We start from the raw sequence: 20,064 nt of genomic DNA, 5'->3' as shown, positions 1-20,064 counted from the left end.
GAAGGAAAAAAACCTGCAGTGATGAGCAATGTTTGCAGAAAAATAAGAGGGTATGTGAAAGAAGGGAACAAGGGAGGAGATGAGTGGAAAGACCAAAAAAGATAGGTATGGTGGGAAAAAAAAGGGGGGGGGGGGGAGTGAAAGGTACATTAAGATTCTGTCTGTTGCTCATCTCTCTGATGCCGGCAGTGGGTGATTAGCTAGTGATGGGGCTGTCTTGAGATCCACTCCATCTTTTATAATAGGAGTCTAATGGAGAAGCTGCTCCCTCTCCTTTCTAAATTTCCCTGGCTCTCTGTCAAATATGCACTTGGACAGGTGGAACGTCACATACACCAGTTCAGCCTTATGGCGTGCAAGTGGCTCCTTCGTCATGCAATAAGCACGTGGAAAGAAAACCAAAATGAATTTACGCATTACACTGAAGTTTGAGCAGTTACATTCATAGCTCGCACAACGCAACTGCTTTATTCTCTTTGTCACGCAACAACCCTGCATCCATTATAGATTATAGGGAAGACAGAGAGTAACAAAGGATGTTTAGAGATGAGCTCTTTGTGCCCTTTGTCTCCTCACTAAAGTAGCAGGAGCTCATCTGACAAACCTGCTTTACATCGGAGTTCTCACTCTCCTTCTCATCCACGCACGACTATCTGGGGCACCATCAAGTCGCATTGGTCCAGAGCGGATCTGATGCTTAATGGAGAAAAGCAAAATGACTCCTCTTTGAAGTGATTTACTGGCATGAGACATTCGCCACTGCGTGCTTTCTTGGTAACTGAGCTAATGTCAAAGCAGTTTATCACCCATCTCTTTGGCCCTTTCTTGGAAGCATACAAAGGGATACTTTATGTATGTGGAACGCAGGACAATGAATGTGATGGGCTCGAGTCGGGTGAGAAGCTATAAGGACATGTAATGAGATATTAAGCTGCCTTTTTTTCTCATCTTTTTGGTCTAGAGGTTGGCTGCCTATTAAATAATTATCATATGAGCCCACTCAACACATTCTTTGTTTCCACACACTTGCACATCACGCAAACCTTGTTATTGCTACCCCCGCAGTACCTCCCTAAGATGGAAACTCCCATAATGCTTTCCGCTTTCCATAGGTCTCTTCCTTTACATTTGGCAGAAGCATTAAAAGAAAGCTGTCTCTCTCATAGCAATGCATTCTAGCCCAATCAACACCGGACAAACTGTTGGCAGGAAGTGGCTGAAAAACACATTCTGCCTTCTGAACCATGGGCCACATGTTGCTGGGGAAGCTGCTTATGTGGAAGCCATAGGTCTCCTGTGTCAAACACCCACGCTATTTGGAGCTGGTTACATTTTTCTTGGATGTGCTTGTAATGTTGCCCATCAAACAGACACAAATACAAAAGTAGGGAATCTGCGGAGGTTTAGTTAAGCCCTTTTTAGAAAGCTAATGAGCTTAGCCGGAGATACTGATCAGCAATCAGTGAAACCCGGCCCACATGCATGAGTGTGTGCCACTCAAGAGGACAGAGGGGACTGACACTAACCAATATCTATACCCTGCCCACCACCCCTCCTTTTCTTTCCCACAGAATACGATCCCTTTGGCCTATCTCTGAGGCGCAGAGAGAAAGGGAATTAGGGTTCACAAGGTTAGTGGTTCAAACCCCAGTTCCTCATGTCGGTGTTTCTAAAGCCTCTGTTCCACTAGTACCAACTCTGCCAGGCTCACCTCTGTTTTAGGGTGTTCCATTGGATGATAGTACCTGGTAACAGGTACCTTTTTTAATATCCACTTGGCTGGGGTTCCAAACGACCTGTGTCGAGCCCACCAACGTTGCGGTGGTACTCACTTGTAATGGAAAATGACTGAAACAGAGTAGAGTTGAGCCGAGTAGAAGCTAATGGAGAAGAAGTATAACGGTCTTGTTGGACGGCAGCTTTATCCACTGATAAATGGTTCAGTGAGAGAGCTGAATGATAGTTGCACTGTGTATGCAAAGGTAATTTTTTTTTTTAAAGCAGTCCATTTACAATTCACTCACCAGTGGGCTGAATACGGAGCTGAGTCTTGTCGCTCTGCTTGCGGGTCATAGCAAACCAGCTTCCATCTGGGTCCTGAATCCACTCAGCAGCCTGGCAGTAGAGCAGCCCCTGGTCGACTGGCTGCAGCTTGTGAATGGTCAGCCTGTAGGCTGTAGCGCCAGTTTTATCCAGCCTGAGGTCCCCCGCTGCCATTCTCTGCCGATACGGCCCCCCAGAGCGCAAAACGAAGTCTCTTGACAATGTGACTAACTCCTGAGGCGGGGCGGTTGGGTCCTCTGGGGACCTTAAGTACCAGCCTACTGACAAGTGAGTGTGCTGCACTGTGGTCCGAGACACCTCGCAGGTAAGCTGTAGCGTGTCGCCTTCCACTTTGGACAAAGTCTGGGCCGGAGCTGTTACTGTCAAAGAGTCAGCAATAACTGAAAAACAAATAGAAGAACAGGGGCAATTATTACTTAGCGTGTATAATGGTAATTATTCTGTAATTACTCAGTTTTAGAATAGCATCATCTGCTTCCTTAAATAATATATGAACCCTTTACCTCTGTGAAAAAAAAAAAAAAGACCTTAAAGAATAGAAAGCTGATTAAAAAGGAAAACCAAATACACCCAAAAAAGCATTTTGGGGGGTTTTCAGCTATTATACATGTGATAAAGTCCATTCCACTGTTAGCTATTAATTTTATGCACTGTGAGAAAAGGTGTAAATGCAGCCTTGCTTTTTTCCCTGAGGTGACTGCCCTCCATTTCCTCTTCCATATATGACTTTCACATGTTACTGTGTGGTGATGGTATTTTCTCCATCTCACACAGACAGAATCCTCCAGAGACCCCTCTGGCACTTCTTTCAGACCGATTATATCCCATATGGCTGGCTACAGAAAACATAATAAAATATCATCTTACAGTGTCTCACTAAACTTTTGGAACATTTGGATCACGCATAGTAAATATACAAAACAGCAAGACCGAAATTTACTGTAATAAATCCAGCCCAACCCCTTCTATCTACAATACAACTGAGAATAAAAAGGATGGGATCCAAGCCAGATGGTTGAGAACAGAAGAGATCAGAGAGAGGGGGGGTGCAAGGAAGCAGAAGATACATCAAAATGTGATAATTTCAGAAAGGAAGATGGAGTGACTCTACACACCGACAGAAATAAACATGTATAGCCTTTAAAAGGGAACCTGAAATAGCTAAAGAGGTATTTTTAGATAGGTACCAGAGCAAAACTTTATGTATGTGTGTCAGGAAGACTGAAATAGAGACAGCATTAGATCTGAGCTTCCAAAACTAAATCCATTACAGACGAGCAAAAACACCAAAAGGCAATAAGGTCAGTCATAGGGGGTGGGGGCGGATCATGCTAGAAATAAAGGTTACTGGACAAAATTTAACTGGGTAAATAATTCACACAGAGGATTCTGCGCTTTGCCATGCAGGGACTGTGACCACTTCTTAAAAGCCAGAAAATTGAAGTGCATTGTGTTTGGCTATTCACGCTCCTAAGGGAATGTCACTGTGAAGATTACAATTCAGCATGTTTGAGTCTGCCTCTGCGCAGTAACTTGCTGCGTCTAAGTGTAGATGCGTGGGAAAGAAAAGCTTTACTCTTGCATTATTTTGAATGTATGCAAGTAGAGGCCACTGTGGTGATGTCTGTCATTTGCTTTTAAAAAAGAAAGAGATATCAGAGGGACAAAAGTGCATAGAACCAAAGAGGATTTTGAGAGAGACTCAATATATGGTTATCCAGAGTTTAACAAAGCACTCAAAGAAAAAGAAAACAATGAGATAGTAATGGCACAAAAATACGGAAAGTAATCAGGTGGGCCACAATCTGATAAGACACTGCCTCCTGAAAATGGATTAAGTAAAGATGTATAAAATGTCCAGACGAGAATAAACAGTTTCTGCATTTTTGTGTCTTACAAAAACACAGACAAGGTCTGATTCAAGGTAATTTGGAAGTTCACTAGAGGTCATATTGAGTGCTCGAAAAACCACCTAGCAGCAAGGGATGCAAATGGGAGCCTTGGGCAGGAATAAAGCTATCCTGCTGATGTATTTGTTTGTTTCTTGCAATAATACAATAACTGACATGGGAATCTTACTGAGCCTGGATTAGTGTTTATATTCAAATACTTTATTTGTAACAGTTTCAGAAACAGAGCAATTAGTGGTAATGATGGTAACTGCTGGGAAATAATTGTTAAATATTATCAGTTATGAACTTCCGCAGAATCACTCTGGTGTGATCTTATGGGACTCTTCTAAAATTTGTGTTGTTTGAATGATGGATTCTCAAAGATGAAATTAAAATATAAATTAGTAGCTGATTATACATTTTGGAGTTGGTTAGTTAATTTGGACATCAGTTTCATAATCCAGTGCAAGTTACTCCTGTAATATTAATAATATCTAATAATATTAATAATATATAATATCTCTTCTTTGCTCTGTGGTGTTTTCAATACACAAAAGTTCTGCACTTCAAACACTGGTTGTAGCAAAGTCCTCTCACTCTGACACTCCTGTCAACAATGAGTGAACAGCAACCTCACACACAACACACCTACGCTACAACCTGGCATTGCCATAGCAACTCTCCCACATGGTGCTGAGGGCCTGTGAGAACAGTCATTAGTTACTATAACAACCGCACCCACCAACACAATCCTGAAATCGACTTGCATTCTTTCTGTAGACACACTAATGGACGGTGAAAGCAGTTAGCTGCTTCCTCCTGTCGGATGGCCCGTTTATTGTGGGCATATTTAATATTTTTGACCTCATCTCAAGGCATCTGAGCCAATCGGAGGACAGAACAAATCAGATAACACCAGCCAATCTCAGCCTTTCCAGCAGTCGGGCTGAAGTTGTACACCGGGATCATCCAATAGTACCACTGACCTCAATCTGCAAAGGATTAGGAACAGCGTGAGATGGCATTCTCTGGCATACATGCAAAAAACAAAACAAAAAAAATAAATAGAAAAACGTGCATGCACACATGCACACACACTTCTGAGGACTTATTTTACCTGTTCGGTCCTTAACTGCAAACATTACAAGAGCCTTTAGAAATGAATCTAAGGACATTCTGTGTTTTTTTCTTGAAGATCACACAGCTCAGAAGCAGAATTTGTGGTAGCCGAAGCCCAGCGCTTGGGCAAATAACTCGTTTTATTGAAGAAAAATATTGACTTCTTTTCACTTCAGAAGTTAAAGGCCTCAGTTGTTGTCTGAGCTGTTATAACATCAATACCCACACTTTTGGACCAGGCAAAGTATTTTCATCACAATGAACACAGGCACTGCAGTTCATTTAAGGGTGTCTAGTTTAGTTTTGTGATATTGTCTTTATTTTATTGATTTTTTAAAATGTTTTGCCAACAATAAAATAGTACAGTCTCAGCTTTTGGGATAAATAACAGTATTTCTTAAAAAATGAAATAAAATACACATTAATATACATATACATACAAATACACACTACTATATCACCAGAAATTATTCAAATGTTTCCTTAAAAAAGAAAGAAAAGACTTAATAATAACAAAAATTACCATGTCACATTGTCCATGATAATACCAGCATGATGTTTTGTGTGATAAAGAGAAAAAAAAAGAACGCGTTTTCTTCATGATATCAACAATATCAATGTTCCCTTGCGTGCACAGCACCAACAAAAATCCAGCCATGTCTGAGAATGAACTTCAACAACCTCCAGCAAAGCACAAAACTTTGAACAAACTTTCATACAAACAGGAAAACTGTTCCTGAATGTGGAAACAGCAAACTGAAAGCAAAAATACACTGCCGAATACAACTAGGCTATGAAGGCACCCAAGCAAAAGATACTAGCAGCAGGTGATGTGCGACCCTGAAATTAAACAAATGACGAGTATTTCTGGAGCACTCGATAGTTATGGATGGATGGAAATTGCAGATGTGGTTGCATTGCACAAAAAGCCACGTTAGAAAACACTTTTTAATTTCAAATTTATTATGTGACAATATTGTACAGCGACCTGCTACCGGCACCTTGTGGCAATAGTTTCACACTTCGAAATAGGCAGTGTGTTGTCAATGGCAGTAAAATGCACATAATTTTCTTTGCACTTACACAAGCCTATGCCGGTAAACTGCAATCACCAATAAAACAAGCTTTTTCCCCCTGTATCTCTACAAATATCACTATTACAAGTTTCCCTGAACTGCTGTGGTATAATTTTGATTATGTTGTCCACCCCTATCATTTATATACTCCAGTACTTGATCGGGGATTTTCTACCATAAATTGCTTGGTAAATGGACTGGTTCTTATATAGCACTTTTAAACTCAATGTACTTTACACAACATTCATGCAAGCACTTTTTCTGTGTCTAAGTGTTTTCTAGCTTTCTATCTAACATTGACACACACATTCAAACCCAATGTATTGGGAGCAACTCGGGGTTCAGCATCTCGCCCAAGGATACTTTAGCATGCAGACTGGAGCAGCCAGCCTACTAACCTACCGATTAGTGGAACCTGTTCTACCTCCTGAACCACATCCACCAATTTTGGCATCAAAGGAGAGTGGCACCGTTGAGGTTTCCCAGGCTGCTTTGCAGCCTTCAACTCTTCTGCAGTGTTAGGTGTTGGCAGCGCTCCATAGATTCACATGGGGTCAGGCAAGTGGGCTACCCCAATCAAGCACAGTAATAGTAAAAGTAATAACATGGTCAGCAAAAGATTTGGTAGCAGTTCTGGCACTGTGGGGAAGTGCTAGGTCCTGCTGGAAAAAGGAAATTGCCATCTCCATGAAGTTTGTCAGGAGATGGAAGTATGATGTGCTCTAAAATTTCCAGGTAGATGGTGCATCGACTTTGGACCAACATCTGCAGGTGACCTCAAATCATTACAGATTGTGGAGAGACTTCACACTGAACTTCAAACAGACGGTATACTGTGCCTCTCCCTGCTTTCACCAGACTTTGGGACCTAGATTTGTAAAAGAAATGCTAAATTTACTTTCATCTAAGAGGACTTTGACCACTGAGCAACAGTCCAGTTCTATTTCTCCTTAGCCTGGATAAGATGCTTCTGATGTTATCTCTAGTTCAGGAGTGGCTTGATATAGAAATGTGACTCATGAGCTGCTGTGTTTCAAATAGGATTAATACAAACACATGTAACACTCACATATTAAAATTTGAAATTTAAATGTTTATAAATATTATAAATTAGAAAATATCTTTTCAGATATTCATAAACTTTAAGAATTTCTCTTTTAACCCCGGTAAAACTACCAGAGATACAAGGCTGACATTGATGAGAGTGACTCATTTCAATTCATTATTAACATCAAAACATCAAAAATCACATTCAGTCATTTCTCAGCTGCAAAACACTCTGCATGTGTTCCCTGCAAATCAGCCTTTATTATCATAGGATGAATAAACATTTCAGTGGTTTGTGAAGGATTTCAGATACCCCCCACCCTCTGCAAAACATTGACGGAGACTGGATTTCCAAAAAATGCATTTTTCACCAGTGAATCAGGTAATCTTACATTTTGAGATGAAGGTTTTCATGTGTGGATGGTTTGCATTTCTTATCCTTTTTCTTTTTTGACTGGCAGCGAAGCTGTCAATCCTCGATAAATCTTTAAAACTACGCTCTTCCTGCTTTACCTCATCTGCAATTTTTACCTTCATCTCCCTCCATTCCAGATCTTTTCCTACTCTTTCAGCTCTCTGATGTGAGTGACGGTTGTCATCCCCCAAGCTAGCCTTTTAAGTCCAGTCACATAGAGATAGAAGTGGGGGGTGACATGGGGACACACCACCATGGGGAAAAGGATTTCACAAAGATGACACATGGAAAAATAGATGATAATTTATTAAGCCTGATCTTTACATTTTAGGATGGGTTTGGAAGTAACAGGACCAGAAAAGATATCTCACCGAAAGAAAGCACCAACGGCAAATCAAACAGCAGTGTTGTGCATTTGTTGTTGTTGTTCTTTTTCCCTATATATTAGAGTTGTTGTGGATTGCAAAGATCCAACCATTCAGCACTCCATGCTGGAAGATACAGAAAAATCTTCAGTCCTCACAAAAGCAGGCCTGCTTTCTATTCAGCAAATAAAATAACTCCTGCAAACACGCACAAAGATATCATTTTTAAATCATGGGTGCCAGTGTGCGACATCTTCAGCTTTTCTTTGAGGCATTGTACAGAGTCATAAACGTTACAGAAACATGTTTGCATGATAAAATCTGGGTGGGAAAGTGAAGCGGTAGTACTTGTCCCACCCACATCATCATCATCAGTGTTGTGCTCCTAATCCCAATGCCTTAAGTGTAGCTGGAAGATCAAACTGTGGTTCTAATGAACAGTTTCCGTTCAGGATTGAATTACTGGCTAGTAATAAGGCCTGACTCACTGTTGTCATTACAGATTGCAAATAGTTGAGAAGACCAGCTGGTCACCCAGAGGTTGAGGGTTTTGGTTACAAGGTTATTGCCCAGGTCACCCGCTGCGCGGCAACCTGTCTCAGTCCGACTGACTGACTACAATCAGCCTAAAACAGATAATTGCCATCTAATTTATGAATGCAGACACACTGCCAACATGTTGCAATCAGTCGAGTCAGTCTGTGCCAATGAGCGCAACTGGTCTGCTCAATCCAATAACGAAACACCCAAATGTCAGTTATTAAGGTTTGTGGCAGGCAATTTACTGTAAATTGAACTAAATGTAACACCAAACAGCATGTCTTATTTTGCGGCCAATGCGTGTGTGATAGTTGCTGCTAAAAGTGTGTATTTACTTGGAATGAGAGGGGGAGATATTATCAGAAAGAGTACGTAACTGGCACAGTTGGATAGCTCAAAGCTGTGAGTTGTGCCCCGTCATTCTTTACTCAGTGCTCACCTCTGAGCATTTAGAGCTGAACTGCACGTTCTGCTCCACAGGAATATTGGTGTTTTATTGAAACATATCAGAACTGAGCTGAACTCCACAGAGCATTGACGAGAGAAAGGAAGAGAATCCCAATGCAAGACAGAAACAAGAATACATCCTGTTTTCTTCTTTAAAGATAGTCAAGCGAGTTCCAGTGTTTTAGGCTCTTAGTCATATTTCTACACAGAGATCAGCACACAGTGAAAACATCTCACTCTCTCTCGCGCGCTGTCTGTCTTTTACTTCCTTCGATAGGCGCTTTTACATAACATGTGTCTGTCAAAATGCATTTATTAGCTGGATTGTGTTAGTGCGATTAGATTAGTCTCGGCACAATGTTCCCAGCATCACACTTTCCTTTTCAGACACTGAGTCAAATGCAGCAACACAAATATTTCAACATGCCGGAATCAAATCTCCTATCTTACTGATATTTGACCAATTTTGCCTTTACCATCTGTGTTTAATTTGAAATAATATCTAAATGCAACACACAATGTGTTGTCAGTTGAAAGAATTAATAAGTATAACACTAAAGTAGATTTCTAAGAAAACAGTTTGATTTTTTTATGCTTTCCTGCAGCACAGCACATTATTTTTTTGTTTATTTTGTAAACAAACAAAACATGTTTTACAGCATCATGGACCACACGTTCCTGCTTTAAATGATGGTGAGATTAGGGTTGACCTTCTAACTCAAGAGTGTGGCTGTTCCTTTTTATCAGCCTATCGCAGTAGCTGCAGCATGCTGCCAAGCCAACAGTTTATTCTTTTGTTAGTGCAAAACTGGCCCAATCTCAGAGTTGTGCCCTATGTGTGGATTTTGTGCAGTCCGCCGGTGTGAGTTCCCACAGACTCCACTATAAATCTGATGTATCTAGCAACAGACGGCAACAGATTTACAATTCATCACAGTACATTATCACAAACAGATTGCATGCAATTACCAACTTGACCCCATTCATTTGAAAACTGGTTGTAGACCGACTCCGTCTTATTGCTCTTCTGTTGCCATCTTATTGCCACAAAGACGGTTTGAAGACGGCAACTGACTACACGTGGTCTGATATCTGGTCGTCATCTTTGAATTAACCTTTTCAAAAGTAGGGAGATTCTAAGGTGATTGCACACAGTCGCAATAATTTTGGTTGTGCTGTGGACAAAAATCATCATTTTCCCTAGCATGACTACAGCTAAGATGAAACTAATTATATAAACACACACCAAAATATATAAATACATAAATAAATAAATAAATAAATAAATGAAACAAACAAACCCCAAAAGCAAACAAAGTGTGATCATACATACCTTTGGCACTATATTGTATGTCAATCACAAGTGTACTGCAAGACGTAGCACTAGAGATATTTAGACACAGCTGAAATGGTTACCACTTATCAGTGGGTAAAAGCTTTAAGAGAGAGAGTGAGTGTGTGAGTGGATGTGTGTGCGTGCATGTGTTGCTGCAAAGCAAATGGCCATTTGGCAAAGCCAGTAGGGTAATTATTGTTAATTACTCTCTGAAACTAAGAGTACTGCTGAGAGGAAAACAAAGCAAGTGGGCGAGCCGCCACTCCACTTCATGCAAGTCCAACCTCCTTGCTGAACAGACGTCACTTGCTGACCCAGTATGCCTGCTTGTGTTGCAGGCATACCGGGTCAGGAAGTTGGAAAAAGAGATTTAAATACAGAAGCTGTGCCTACACCTGTCTTTCGTATTCCTATTACCCAACATCCTGCCCATTCACATCCTCCACTCCTTTGTTATTTTCTGTGGAGCTGTCGATGAGTCAGAATGAGGGATGAAGAGGTTCAACTAAGAAAATGGGAGAGAGTAGATAAGAGAGTAAAGTGGGAGGAAAAAGAAAGACAGCAAGATGAAGACAAAGAAGAAAATCGAGCAAAAAAGCAAAGACAAACAAAGGGACAATGCTCTTTTGCTTGATACAGCCAACCACATGGATCAGCATCAATGCTTTGTTATTTCACAGCAAGAAGTAAAAAAATAAGCAAACAAAAAACAGGATAAATAAATTATTGTGTTTGTAGACTATATTTAAGTAGTATCAATGCACCATTCAAGTGCACCAAAAACAAAACAAAATTTAAAACAAACAAACAAACAAACAAAAACACATCGAGTGCACTCTCTCGGGAGTCTAGAAAAAATAATCAAGGAAGTTCATGAAACACTGCACAACTAGCAAACTCTGGTGAACTCAGGCCTACATATAGTCCCCAAGAGCCTGCACTGATAGTAAGGACACGATACAGAACAAAACAAGGAAGCAAGGGCAGAGAACGGATCAGGACTGGAAGGGAAAAAGAGACACACAAGAGCCCTTTTTATCCAAGAGGAGGGGGAGCATGTGGAAAAAAGAAAGAAGAAGAAGACAGGAGTCAAAGCCTGTCATTTTGGGATCTGGGTCCACAGCAGGGGGCACATCCATAATACAACATAAGCTTCTGATCAGATGAGAGCTGTACCTAATTGAATCTTAGATATGGAGCAAGCTCCTTCCACCCATTCTGTTTTGTTTTTGCATATTCATATGTTATACAACACAGGCCTACAACATCTTGTCCAAGGAAACTATTATGTTTCTGTGCTATACTTTTTTGTTCCATGAATTTTTTAAAGAACATTGTTTTACTAGTTTTTGTTCCATGTAAAATATTAATTTAATAGTTTTCTGGAAATATATTTCCTGTTCTGTTACTAGCATGGTTTGTTTTTGGTTTTCAGGTCATGTGGTGGCAACAGCTTAGAAAACCATCCAGTAGCAAAAGGTGTGTTGGCAAATTTAAGGGAAAAACTGAACGAACAAGGGCTTTGCAAACTTTCCTAACCCAACAAAATTCCTTTATAAAAAAGTCATTCTAAAAATATCTGTTTTAAAGTCTTTCAGAACTCCTTTGCATCATCAGCATCAACATAAATTCAGGCATACGGATTAATGAGACTGGATTCCATATGTAAGGGTTAGAATTAGGGATTAGGGATGTGCTCAAGCTGTTACTACCCTGTCTTGAAGATGGAAGCGCAATGACTAGCTGCTTGATCTTTTCCCCAATTGTCTCCTATTAAAAAAAGTGATACTTTTCTGCTAAATCAATAATTGTTTTTTAAAAAAAGAAAAAAGTAATTTGGGTCATCTATTAAGTGTTCTGCTGGTGATTTTGGAAATCATTTCTACCTTAATAAGATTTAAAGATTTGTGTCCTGTGACAGCTGTGACTGACAGGCTCATCTGCAGCTCACACAGGCTTCTCAACTAAATTTTGGGAGTTTCGGTTTAAGGAAACAGAAACGTGCAGTACTGACTGTTTACGTCACCCTAATGCAACTTATTATCTGTCATGATTGCGGCTGTGTGCAGGCTGGATGAGGACCCAATCACAAAGTCACGGAGGCAGGAATGAACTCAAAATTCACAGCTTTATTGCTGGAGAGCAAAACCATACAAACTAAACTGGGAAACTATAACGTAATACACAGAGAAACACACAGCCATGAATGAAGGAGAACGCGACACAGAACTGAGGGAGATGCGGACATAAATACACAGAGGGTTAACGAGGGAAGTGGGAGCACACGGGGAGACAGCTGACACAGATAATCATAATGAGACAGGGCAGGAGTGAACACAACATGACGCATACTGACGAGAGACTGTCAAAGTAAAACAGGAAGTACACAGAGGTTCAGACAGGAGGAGAGAGAGCACGGACATAACGGGCTGGGGAAAACATGGGGAAACGAGGGCTCACAAATACACACAGGGGTACACAGGGGGTAATCAAATAAGAAACATCTTAACTAGGGATGGGTACCGGGATACCGGCAGTGCAAAGGAGGTAAGTCCTCAAATCTGATGAAACACCTGGCGACATATAGCATTTTGTTAAAAGCCGAGAAATGCGTCGTATTTGATAGCTTGCTGCGAGACCTCACATCGTGCATATCTACTGCGGGTGTGGTGCCTGTTATCTGACCCGGAGTTAGCAACATCCGCAAAAAACCCGAGGAGGCGAGTCCTGGCCCCTAGCCCTGCCAGTGTAGCAGAAATGATGACGGATGATGACGGCAGCAACAGCTGTTCTTCTCTGGGCGAGTAGCTTAATGTTGTTCATGTGTAATTTACGTTGAGTAGGCTAACTGCGTTATTACATTAATGCATGTAAGGTGAACTAGCAAACACAGTTGTAGTTACATGCGGCTTTCTTCTTGTTTGATGGCAGGTACTCCCTTCATCCTGGCCAAAAAAGCTAAAATGACCAAAGAAAAAGTGGAAAACAGCTAAACATGAGAGGTTTTTGGACAAAGTTTGTTTTTTCCATTGATTAAGCGCTGCTTCCAGCCAAGAGTGATGCCATAAATCCCCTATAGCTGCAGAAAAGGCTAACATTGTTATCTTTTTTACAAAAAAAAAAACAAAAACAGCTGAACATGAGAGGTTTTTGGACCAATTTTTTGTTCTCCATTCTTTAAGCACCGGTTTGAGCACCAGTTTGAGCACAGTTTAAGCACCGGCACCGTTTCAAAAGTACCAGTTTGGTACTGGTATCGGATAAAACCTAAACAATACCCATCCCTAACCTTAACATAACAACCTAGAAACCAAGGCATAAATGAAGAACAAAACCCAAAACACACGAAAACTAAGAATGCTGGGCCAACATGGCAACCATATTGTTGCTGGGGACTTTAATAAGGTATGTTTGAAATCTGTTAAGTGTCCTACCAGGGGGACAGGACACTGGACCATGTGTAGAGCAACATCAAGCAGGCCTACACAGTAACAACCCTCCCCCATCTAGGACAATCTGACCGTCTCTCTTTGCTCCTCATCCTTGACTACATCCCCCTTAGGAAACAAACTCCTCCAAACACCCAGGTCATTAAAGCACAGCCTGATGATGCAGGAAGACCTACATGAGGATGTACAGTGTTCAACACTATAATCCCAGACATTATCACCACCAAACTGGACCACATTCAGACCCCCCCATATTTAGCTGCTCCTGGATCAGACTTCCTAACCAACTGGCCTCAGGCTACGTCCACACTAGCCCGGATAGATTTGAAAACGCATCCACACTAGCGTTTTCAGTCGTTTTCACAGAGTTGTGCGTTCACATTGAAACAACCGAAAACGCTTACGTTCCATTCCTGCGCATGCACAAAAGCGAGTGAGAATTAAAGAATTTGAAGAAAAGCTATCTGGAGCATGTATAGACTGATATTAATCTTTTTTTAGGGCTGTCAAAATTGAGAGCAATCAAAACAACTGCTGTATAATGCACTCCGCTATCTATGTTTAATTGGTCACATGACTGCATCACATGACTAAAATGCGTCATCGTTTTAGAAAGTCTGCGTTTTTCAGCGTCCACACTGCGACGGGACAGCTCAGTTTCGAAATATGCGTTTTCGAGAGCGTTTTCAATACGCTGCGTTCGTTTTTCCTTGAGGAAAACGCCTTCTCAGTGTGGACGGGAGGCCAAAGCGGAGAGAAAGTGATGCGTTCTCAAACAAAAACGCATTAGTGTGGACGTAGCCTCAATCAGTCCGACTTGGCCCCCGCCGTCACACAGCACCGGATCCCAGCAGGGTTGCCTTCTCAGCCCTCTACTTTACACCCTGTACACATATGACTGTACACCAACCCACCCAACAAACGTCATCATCAAGCACGCCAATGACACCACCGTGGTTGGGCTCATCAGGCTCAGAAAATAACCTGAAGCGGAACATCCTTAAAACAAAAGAACTCATAACGGACTTTAGGAGACACAGACGGGTCTACTCTTCTCTCTTTATATATGGAGAACAAGTGGAATCTGTCTTCACCTTCAGGTTCCTGGGCACCCACATCTCCAGTGATCTCACTAACGCCCTGGTAAAGAAGGCCCAGCGGTAGCCACACATCCTGAGGAAGTTGCTGCTGGCCTTCTACAGCTCCTCAGTGGAGAGCGTACTGTCCTACTGCCTGTGTGCAGCTTTCCTGTTCTCAGGAAGTCTGAACACCACATTTGTAAATCAAATAGTTGATAAACCTAAAGTCAGAGACATGTAAATGTTTTTTTTAATAAAATGAACGTGTGTGTGTGTGTGTGTGTGTGTGTGTGTGTGTGTGTGTGTGTGTGTGTGTGTGTGTGTGTGTGTGTGTGTGTGTGTGTATGTGCATGTGTATATATATATATATATGTTTCCCAATACAATATAATATATAAAGTATAATTTCAATAAAACAGAAAACATGATGTTTTTCATAGTGTTTACAACCACATACAGGTAAGTGTATCAACATCATCTCTGGGCTCATATTGTAAGCACGCACAGAATTTCTGAATCATCAAAGTGCTGTTTAAAAAGAAATGTATCAAACTTCTGTTAACTATCATTATATCCTCTGCAGATGAACGCATTGCATGTTCTGAGCTGAGTGTGCAGAAATAATATAATTCATATATTGTAATGAATACATTAACCATTGTTTATTATCACAGCTGACAAATTGCAGCCCTGTAGTGTAAAAAAACTCATTTAGAAAAATTATTAAAGCAGACAACAAATTAGTGCCTGATTTGAAAAGCAAATTATCGACTATGAGTGGAATATCTCACACTATCTTGACCGATCAAAGAGGCCTCTGCACTGCGCTATTATATCACACCAAATCCAATCTTCTAAAAATGTGAAGAGAGATGAAATAGAAATCAGGGGGGTGAGCTGAGAGGGGTAAGAGGATATGAGAGATCTTACAGATGCTGTTATGAGATTTTCAGTGAGGAGTCGGTGCTCTACCGCTATTGGAACATCACTCTGGGTGGGTGTTTGAGCGTCAATGTGTGCCATACGCTGTAACACAAAGGTCACGGTGACCGAAAGGAAAAAGGCCTCTTCGTTTAATAAAGGGGTCTCTCAAGCATTCCTTTGTCTCTCTCTCCGCCATGCATGTCTGGGCTCTGTCCCATTTTTCTCCTCACTCAAGTTTCATTCTAGCCACACACCAACACCTTCACTATAAACCCTTACTCCCTTATGCCCTCTCCACCACACGATCTGGTGAGTTTCCTTTGTTAGACAAGTTGCTTGTCAGCACCTAATTATCACTTATTTTCCTTCTTTTTTTAGTTGACTTTCTCCTCCAGCTCATCTTTTTTTTTCAAAACAGGAAGGCATCTCGATCCCACTTTAATCTATTCTTTTTTTTTTTTTTACATCACATAATTATCAATTCTTTTTTTAAATTCTTGTGTATTCTAAACTAGTTAATGAGTGTCATCCTCTCCATATGACACTGTGCAAAAAGAAATCAGACATGGAGAAACAGAGCGAAGCCCCTGCAGCTATTTCAGCTCATTATACCTAAAGGTGGAAGGGACAGGCACATCAAAGATGGGTGGTCTCTCACACTCTCTCTCACTCTCCACTTTCTCTCTCTCTTACAAACTCACCTAAACACACCGAACGTCAAGCCTGAGGGAACAGCTGCTCTCTGACACACATAGATGGGGATAAGTGACTGAGGTATTTCCCTCTGTGTGCCCAAACATTTCCTCCAGAGCTGTGACTTATCGGTGATGGGTCACTGAATCATGCACAGCGCTAACGGACATGATGCTTATCAACATTAAAATTTAGAAAAAAATAATATCAAAATCGAGTACTTCATACCATGAGTTGCTTTCCAAAAGCATGAATCTCCTGCCATCTGTGCAACAACCACAGGGGTTCTGATAGAATTTGCAGTACAAACGTCCACGGTCGCTTGTGAGTTGTAGTCTTCCCTTCTTGTAATAACCCTCTACCTACACCTCTGCCCCACCTGCTGCCTCCACATTGCTCCTCGAGTTGAGCTTCCATTACATGACTAATAGAGGTGTCAGGACATACACACCTTGAAAAAGTTAAGAGCAACAATTCAGTGTATGAATGTTAACAGAGACAAATCAGGAGGAGGGTTATGCAACAGCTATGGCTAAAATGGAACAAATGTTATCTGCTTTTGTTAAAATAGATCACTTTTTAACTATGAGCCTCTTGCAATATTGTTGGTTAAACAGCATGTGTGTACATAAAAGTTGAGAAATAGCATTTGAGAAATAGCAGTGATACACTAATTAGCTTTGTGCGAATGATGCTCATACTAGTTATCAATGTGAAGGCGTGTGTGGTAAATCAGAAGTTTTATCTTGATCTTAAAGTCCAAATTCACACTGCAGTTGAAGACGGCAGCAGTGAATGTAAACAGTTGTCCAATAAAACTGCCGAACTCGTAATGTGTAATACCACTGCTGTGGTGTGTGTCTAAATAAGGGCAGAAATAAGAAGGTTCTATTTGTGAATGTGCTGCAGAAAAGTTTAGTGCCTGTGAGGGCTGGAAGACTCCAGTTTACTACTACGACTACTAAAACAGCATCCCTCCCAGCTCCAATTTCTAAAGTAACAGGAACCACAGACAGTAGAAGAAAAACATCATCCACTGGTTTCTGAAGTCCCACTCTGAAACCTCTGTCAGTGCAGTACACAGAAAAACCAGATGTGAGGTGGAGGAGCGGGTTTCGCTGTAAAACTGCTTGCTCGTAGGTTTTTATCAATTAAATTGTTGGCCAATATGCGCATGAATATTATAACAGATAAGGCACCTTTTTAAGGCAGTATGCCCAGAATAAAAAAATCTGTTATCAATTTTCATTGCTATAACCTAAGAATGAGTAAACAGAATCAGAATCAGAAAACAGGCCAATAAACTCAGCAGGAAATTGTTTACAGAGGTCAAGTCAGGAAGCTGTTTTCCCATAGACATCGGAAGTCTTTTTGCAGCCACAGCTATTTCCACCCGAAGGCTTTCAGATAGACTGCAGGTTTAAGACACTTACAGACTGTTTTTTTGGGGGTTTTTTTGACTGGCTGGAAGCTGCATCCATGTTTTACGCTGTCTAAGAAAGGAACACAGCACTGGTAGTCTGGTGAAAGCTGCGGTATTTAAAAGATTTCTCAAAGATTTTCAACTGAGCTGGAAATATAACCACAATATAAAGTATGAATAACAATATAAATAATAATCAGAATTATGGAGTTAAACTTACAATCCAGCAATGATCAAGTGATTATGCCTGGGGTAAAAAGATTTTTTTTTTTTAAAAAATGTCTTCAATTTGATCTTTTTAATGAACTGAAACTGTGGCCTTAAAAAAATCCAAGCACCCCAACCCAACAGTGAACCCTCTTTCAAAGACACTTAGATCTTTTCCTCAGAACCAAGAAGGCATGCTCGGGATTATTATACGTGCCGCAGAGCATGAATTAATGTTAACTGCTTAATTGTACCATGTGGGCTCCTGTGTGGAATCATCTGTGTTCATTGTCTTTCTCTGCTCATTTATTTAATTTCTTTCTTCAGTTTTGTCTGGTATAAATTCACCGGTGTATCTCGCTAGTTTGCTTTTATGAGCTTTATGTGAATTTGTTCACTTTCTTGAGCTGTACAGCACGGGTATAGAGGGAGTGGAATAACAAAAGAAGAAAGTGGGAGAAGAAAAGAAAGACGGGCAGTGAGTGAAAGAGTGGGCTTTGTTATTGTGGCGGGAGAACGGTGACGTAGAGTTAAAAGGCTGAATTTTGCGATAAGAAAGGGATCCACGGTGTTTCAAATATGAAACGGTGTTTACACAAAGGCAGAAGAGGGGGATTTAAGACTAACTAAGATGCACAGGAACACGCACGGGCACACGAGCGCATACATACGCACAAAATATGACACTACCTCTTACTGAGGACCAGCCAGGAAATGAGCCTGAGTGAGTGAGTGAGTATGGAAGATGGAGAGTAAGCAAGAGATTAAAAGGCAAAGCGTGAGAGGAGGGGTAGTCTGAAGAGAGGTGGGAGTATGAAAGACAAATCTTCCTAAGAGCGTTTGAGAAGAGCTGTGTGCAAAGCTATCGTTGACTGAAATCCTTTAGAGCATCAAAGATTTACTCATCATGCCTAAACACATGAAATATTCCTTCTACCCCACCCTTCCCGATTCGGTATCAACCTCCTCTTCCCCCCCCCCCTGCTTTCTCCATGTTTCTCTTCTTCATCAGCTAAAGACCAACTTTATATGTCTTTCCATCTGTCATACGCTTCCTTTAATATCTTCCATCTGGCCATGTATTCAAATAACATGAATTACAGCAAACACTCTGCACCCAGAAAACGAGAAATATAAACAGACACCACCCCAGTGAGGGTTTGTTAGTTTTTATCCGTTGCTACTGTCCTGAAGGTTGTTAGCACATGTGCAGGCTTTTGCTCTGACGGCCAATAACATCCCAGAGTTAAGCGCACTTCTACACACAAACACAGATGCTGCCACGCAATACTCTGTCTACCTACAGGCACACATGAGTGCACCCGGGCAAAGGAATAAAACATGCGCAATTATTCACGCACCTTTTCCTCTTGCATACTACAAGCGGCTTTCATCAAGCATATTATGATTGCAATATTACTGGAGGTGGAAGTATTAAAACTAATAGGCTCCATCCCTGTCCTGCACTAGCTGCATTTTCTACTCCTGCCTTACAGGAGCTCCCACCATTTTCCTTCATTGTCACTCCAGCCACAGATGGTAAAGCACTGTGACCAATTAAAGACTTCCCTGAGGATAGAACCAGTTATAGCCCCAGCCATCTGACCATTTCTGTTTTCTAGCGTGTGTATGTGCATGTATAAGCCTTGCAAGAGATATCAGTGCTTTTTAATCAGACTACAAAGCCTTGTTTTTTGGCCAGTTCCATACTCCCTCTCGCTTAAAAAGCATATACTGGCATACAAGTCCAGGAATAGTCATCTAGAGCCTTTGCTTGGCTCCTCCTTCGTGGCTCCTGTATCACCACATTGAATCAAGCTAGAGACAGAGTCAGGGTCTATTAGTGGTGAAAAGTCTTAGCAACTGTACACGTGCTCTGTTACCATTTCAGAAATGGTATCACTGAAGGAGATGGGTGACAAAGGGAGGTGGGCAGTGCTCAATCACTAGGCACCCATCCAGCAGGGCAGCAGATGAGGGAGCAACTG

General features: G+C 41.2%; 1 protein-coding gene across 2 annotated transcripts in view; it reads right to left on the bottom strand.

Moving 5' to 3' along the window:
• The window catches only part of LOC308409616 (immunoglobulin superfamily member 3-like), a 77,121-nt gene that overhangs the window by 27,693 nt on the left and 29,364 nt on the right, over positions 1 to 20,064 (bottom strand). For both annotated transcript variants that reach the window (XM_080902497.1, XM_080902498.1), the window contains exon 4: positions 2,025 to 2,444. In XM_080902497.1, the coding sequence (XP_080758623.1) occupies positions 2,025 to 2,444 (420 nt within the window). The remainder of the gene's footprint in view (positions 1 to 2,024; positions 2,445 to 20,064) is intronic.

This window comes from Rhamphochromis sp. 'chilingali', assembly GCF_963969265.1.
Source record: "Rhamphochromis sp. 'chilingali' genome assembly, chromosome: 14".
Taxonomy (NCBI): domain Eukaryota; kingdom Metazoa; phylum Chordata; class Actinopteri; order Cichliformes; family Cichlidae; genus Rhamphochromis; species Rhamphochromis sp. 'chilingali'.
Note: the sequence above shows the minus strand (reverse complement) of the source record. Positions and strands in the feature narration are given on the sequence as shown.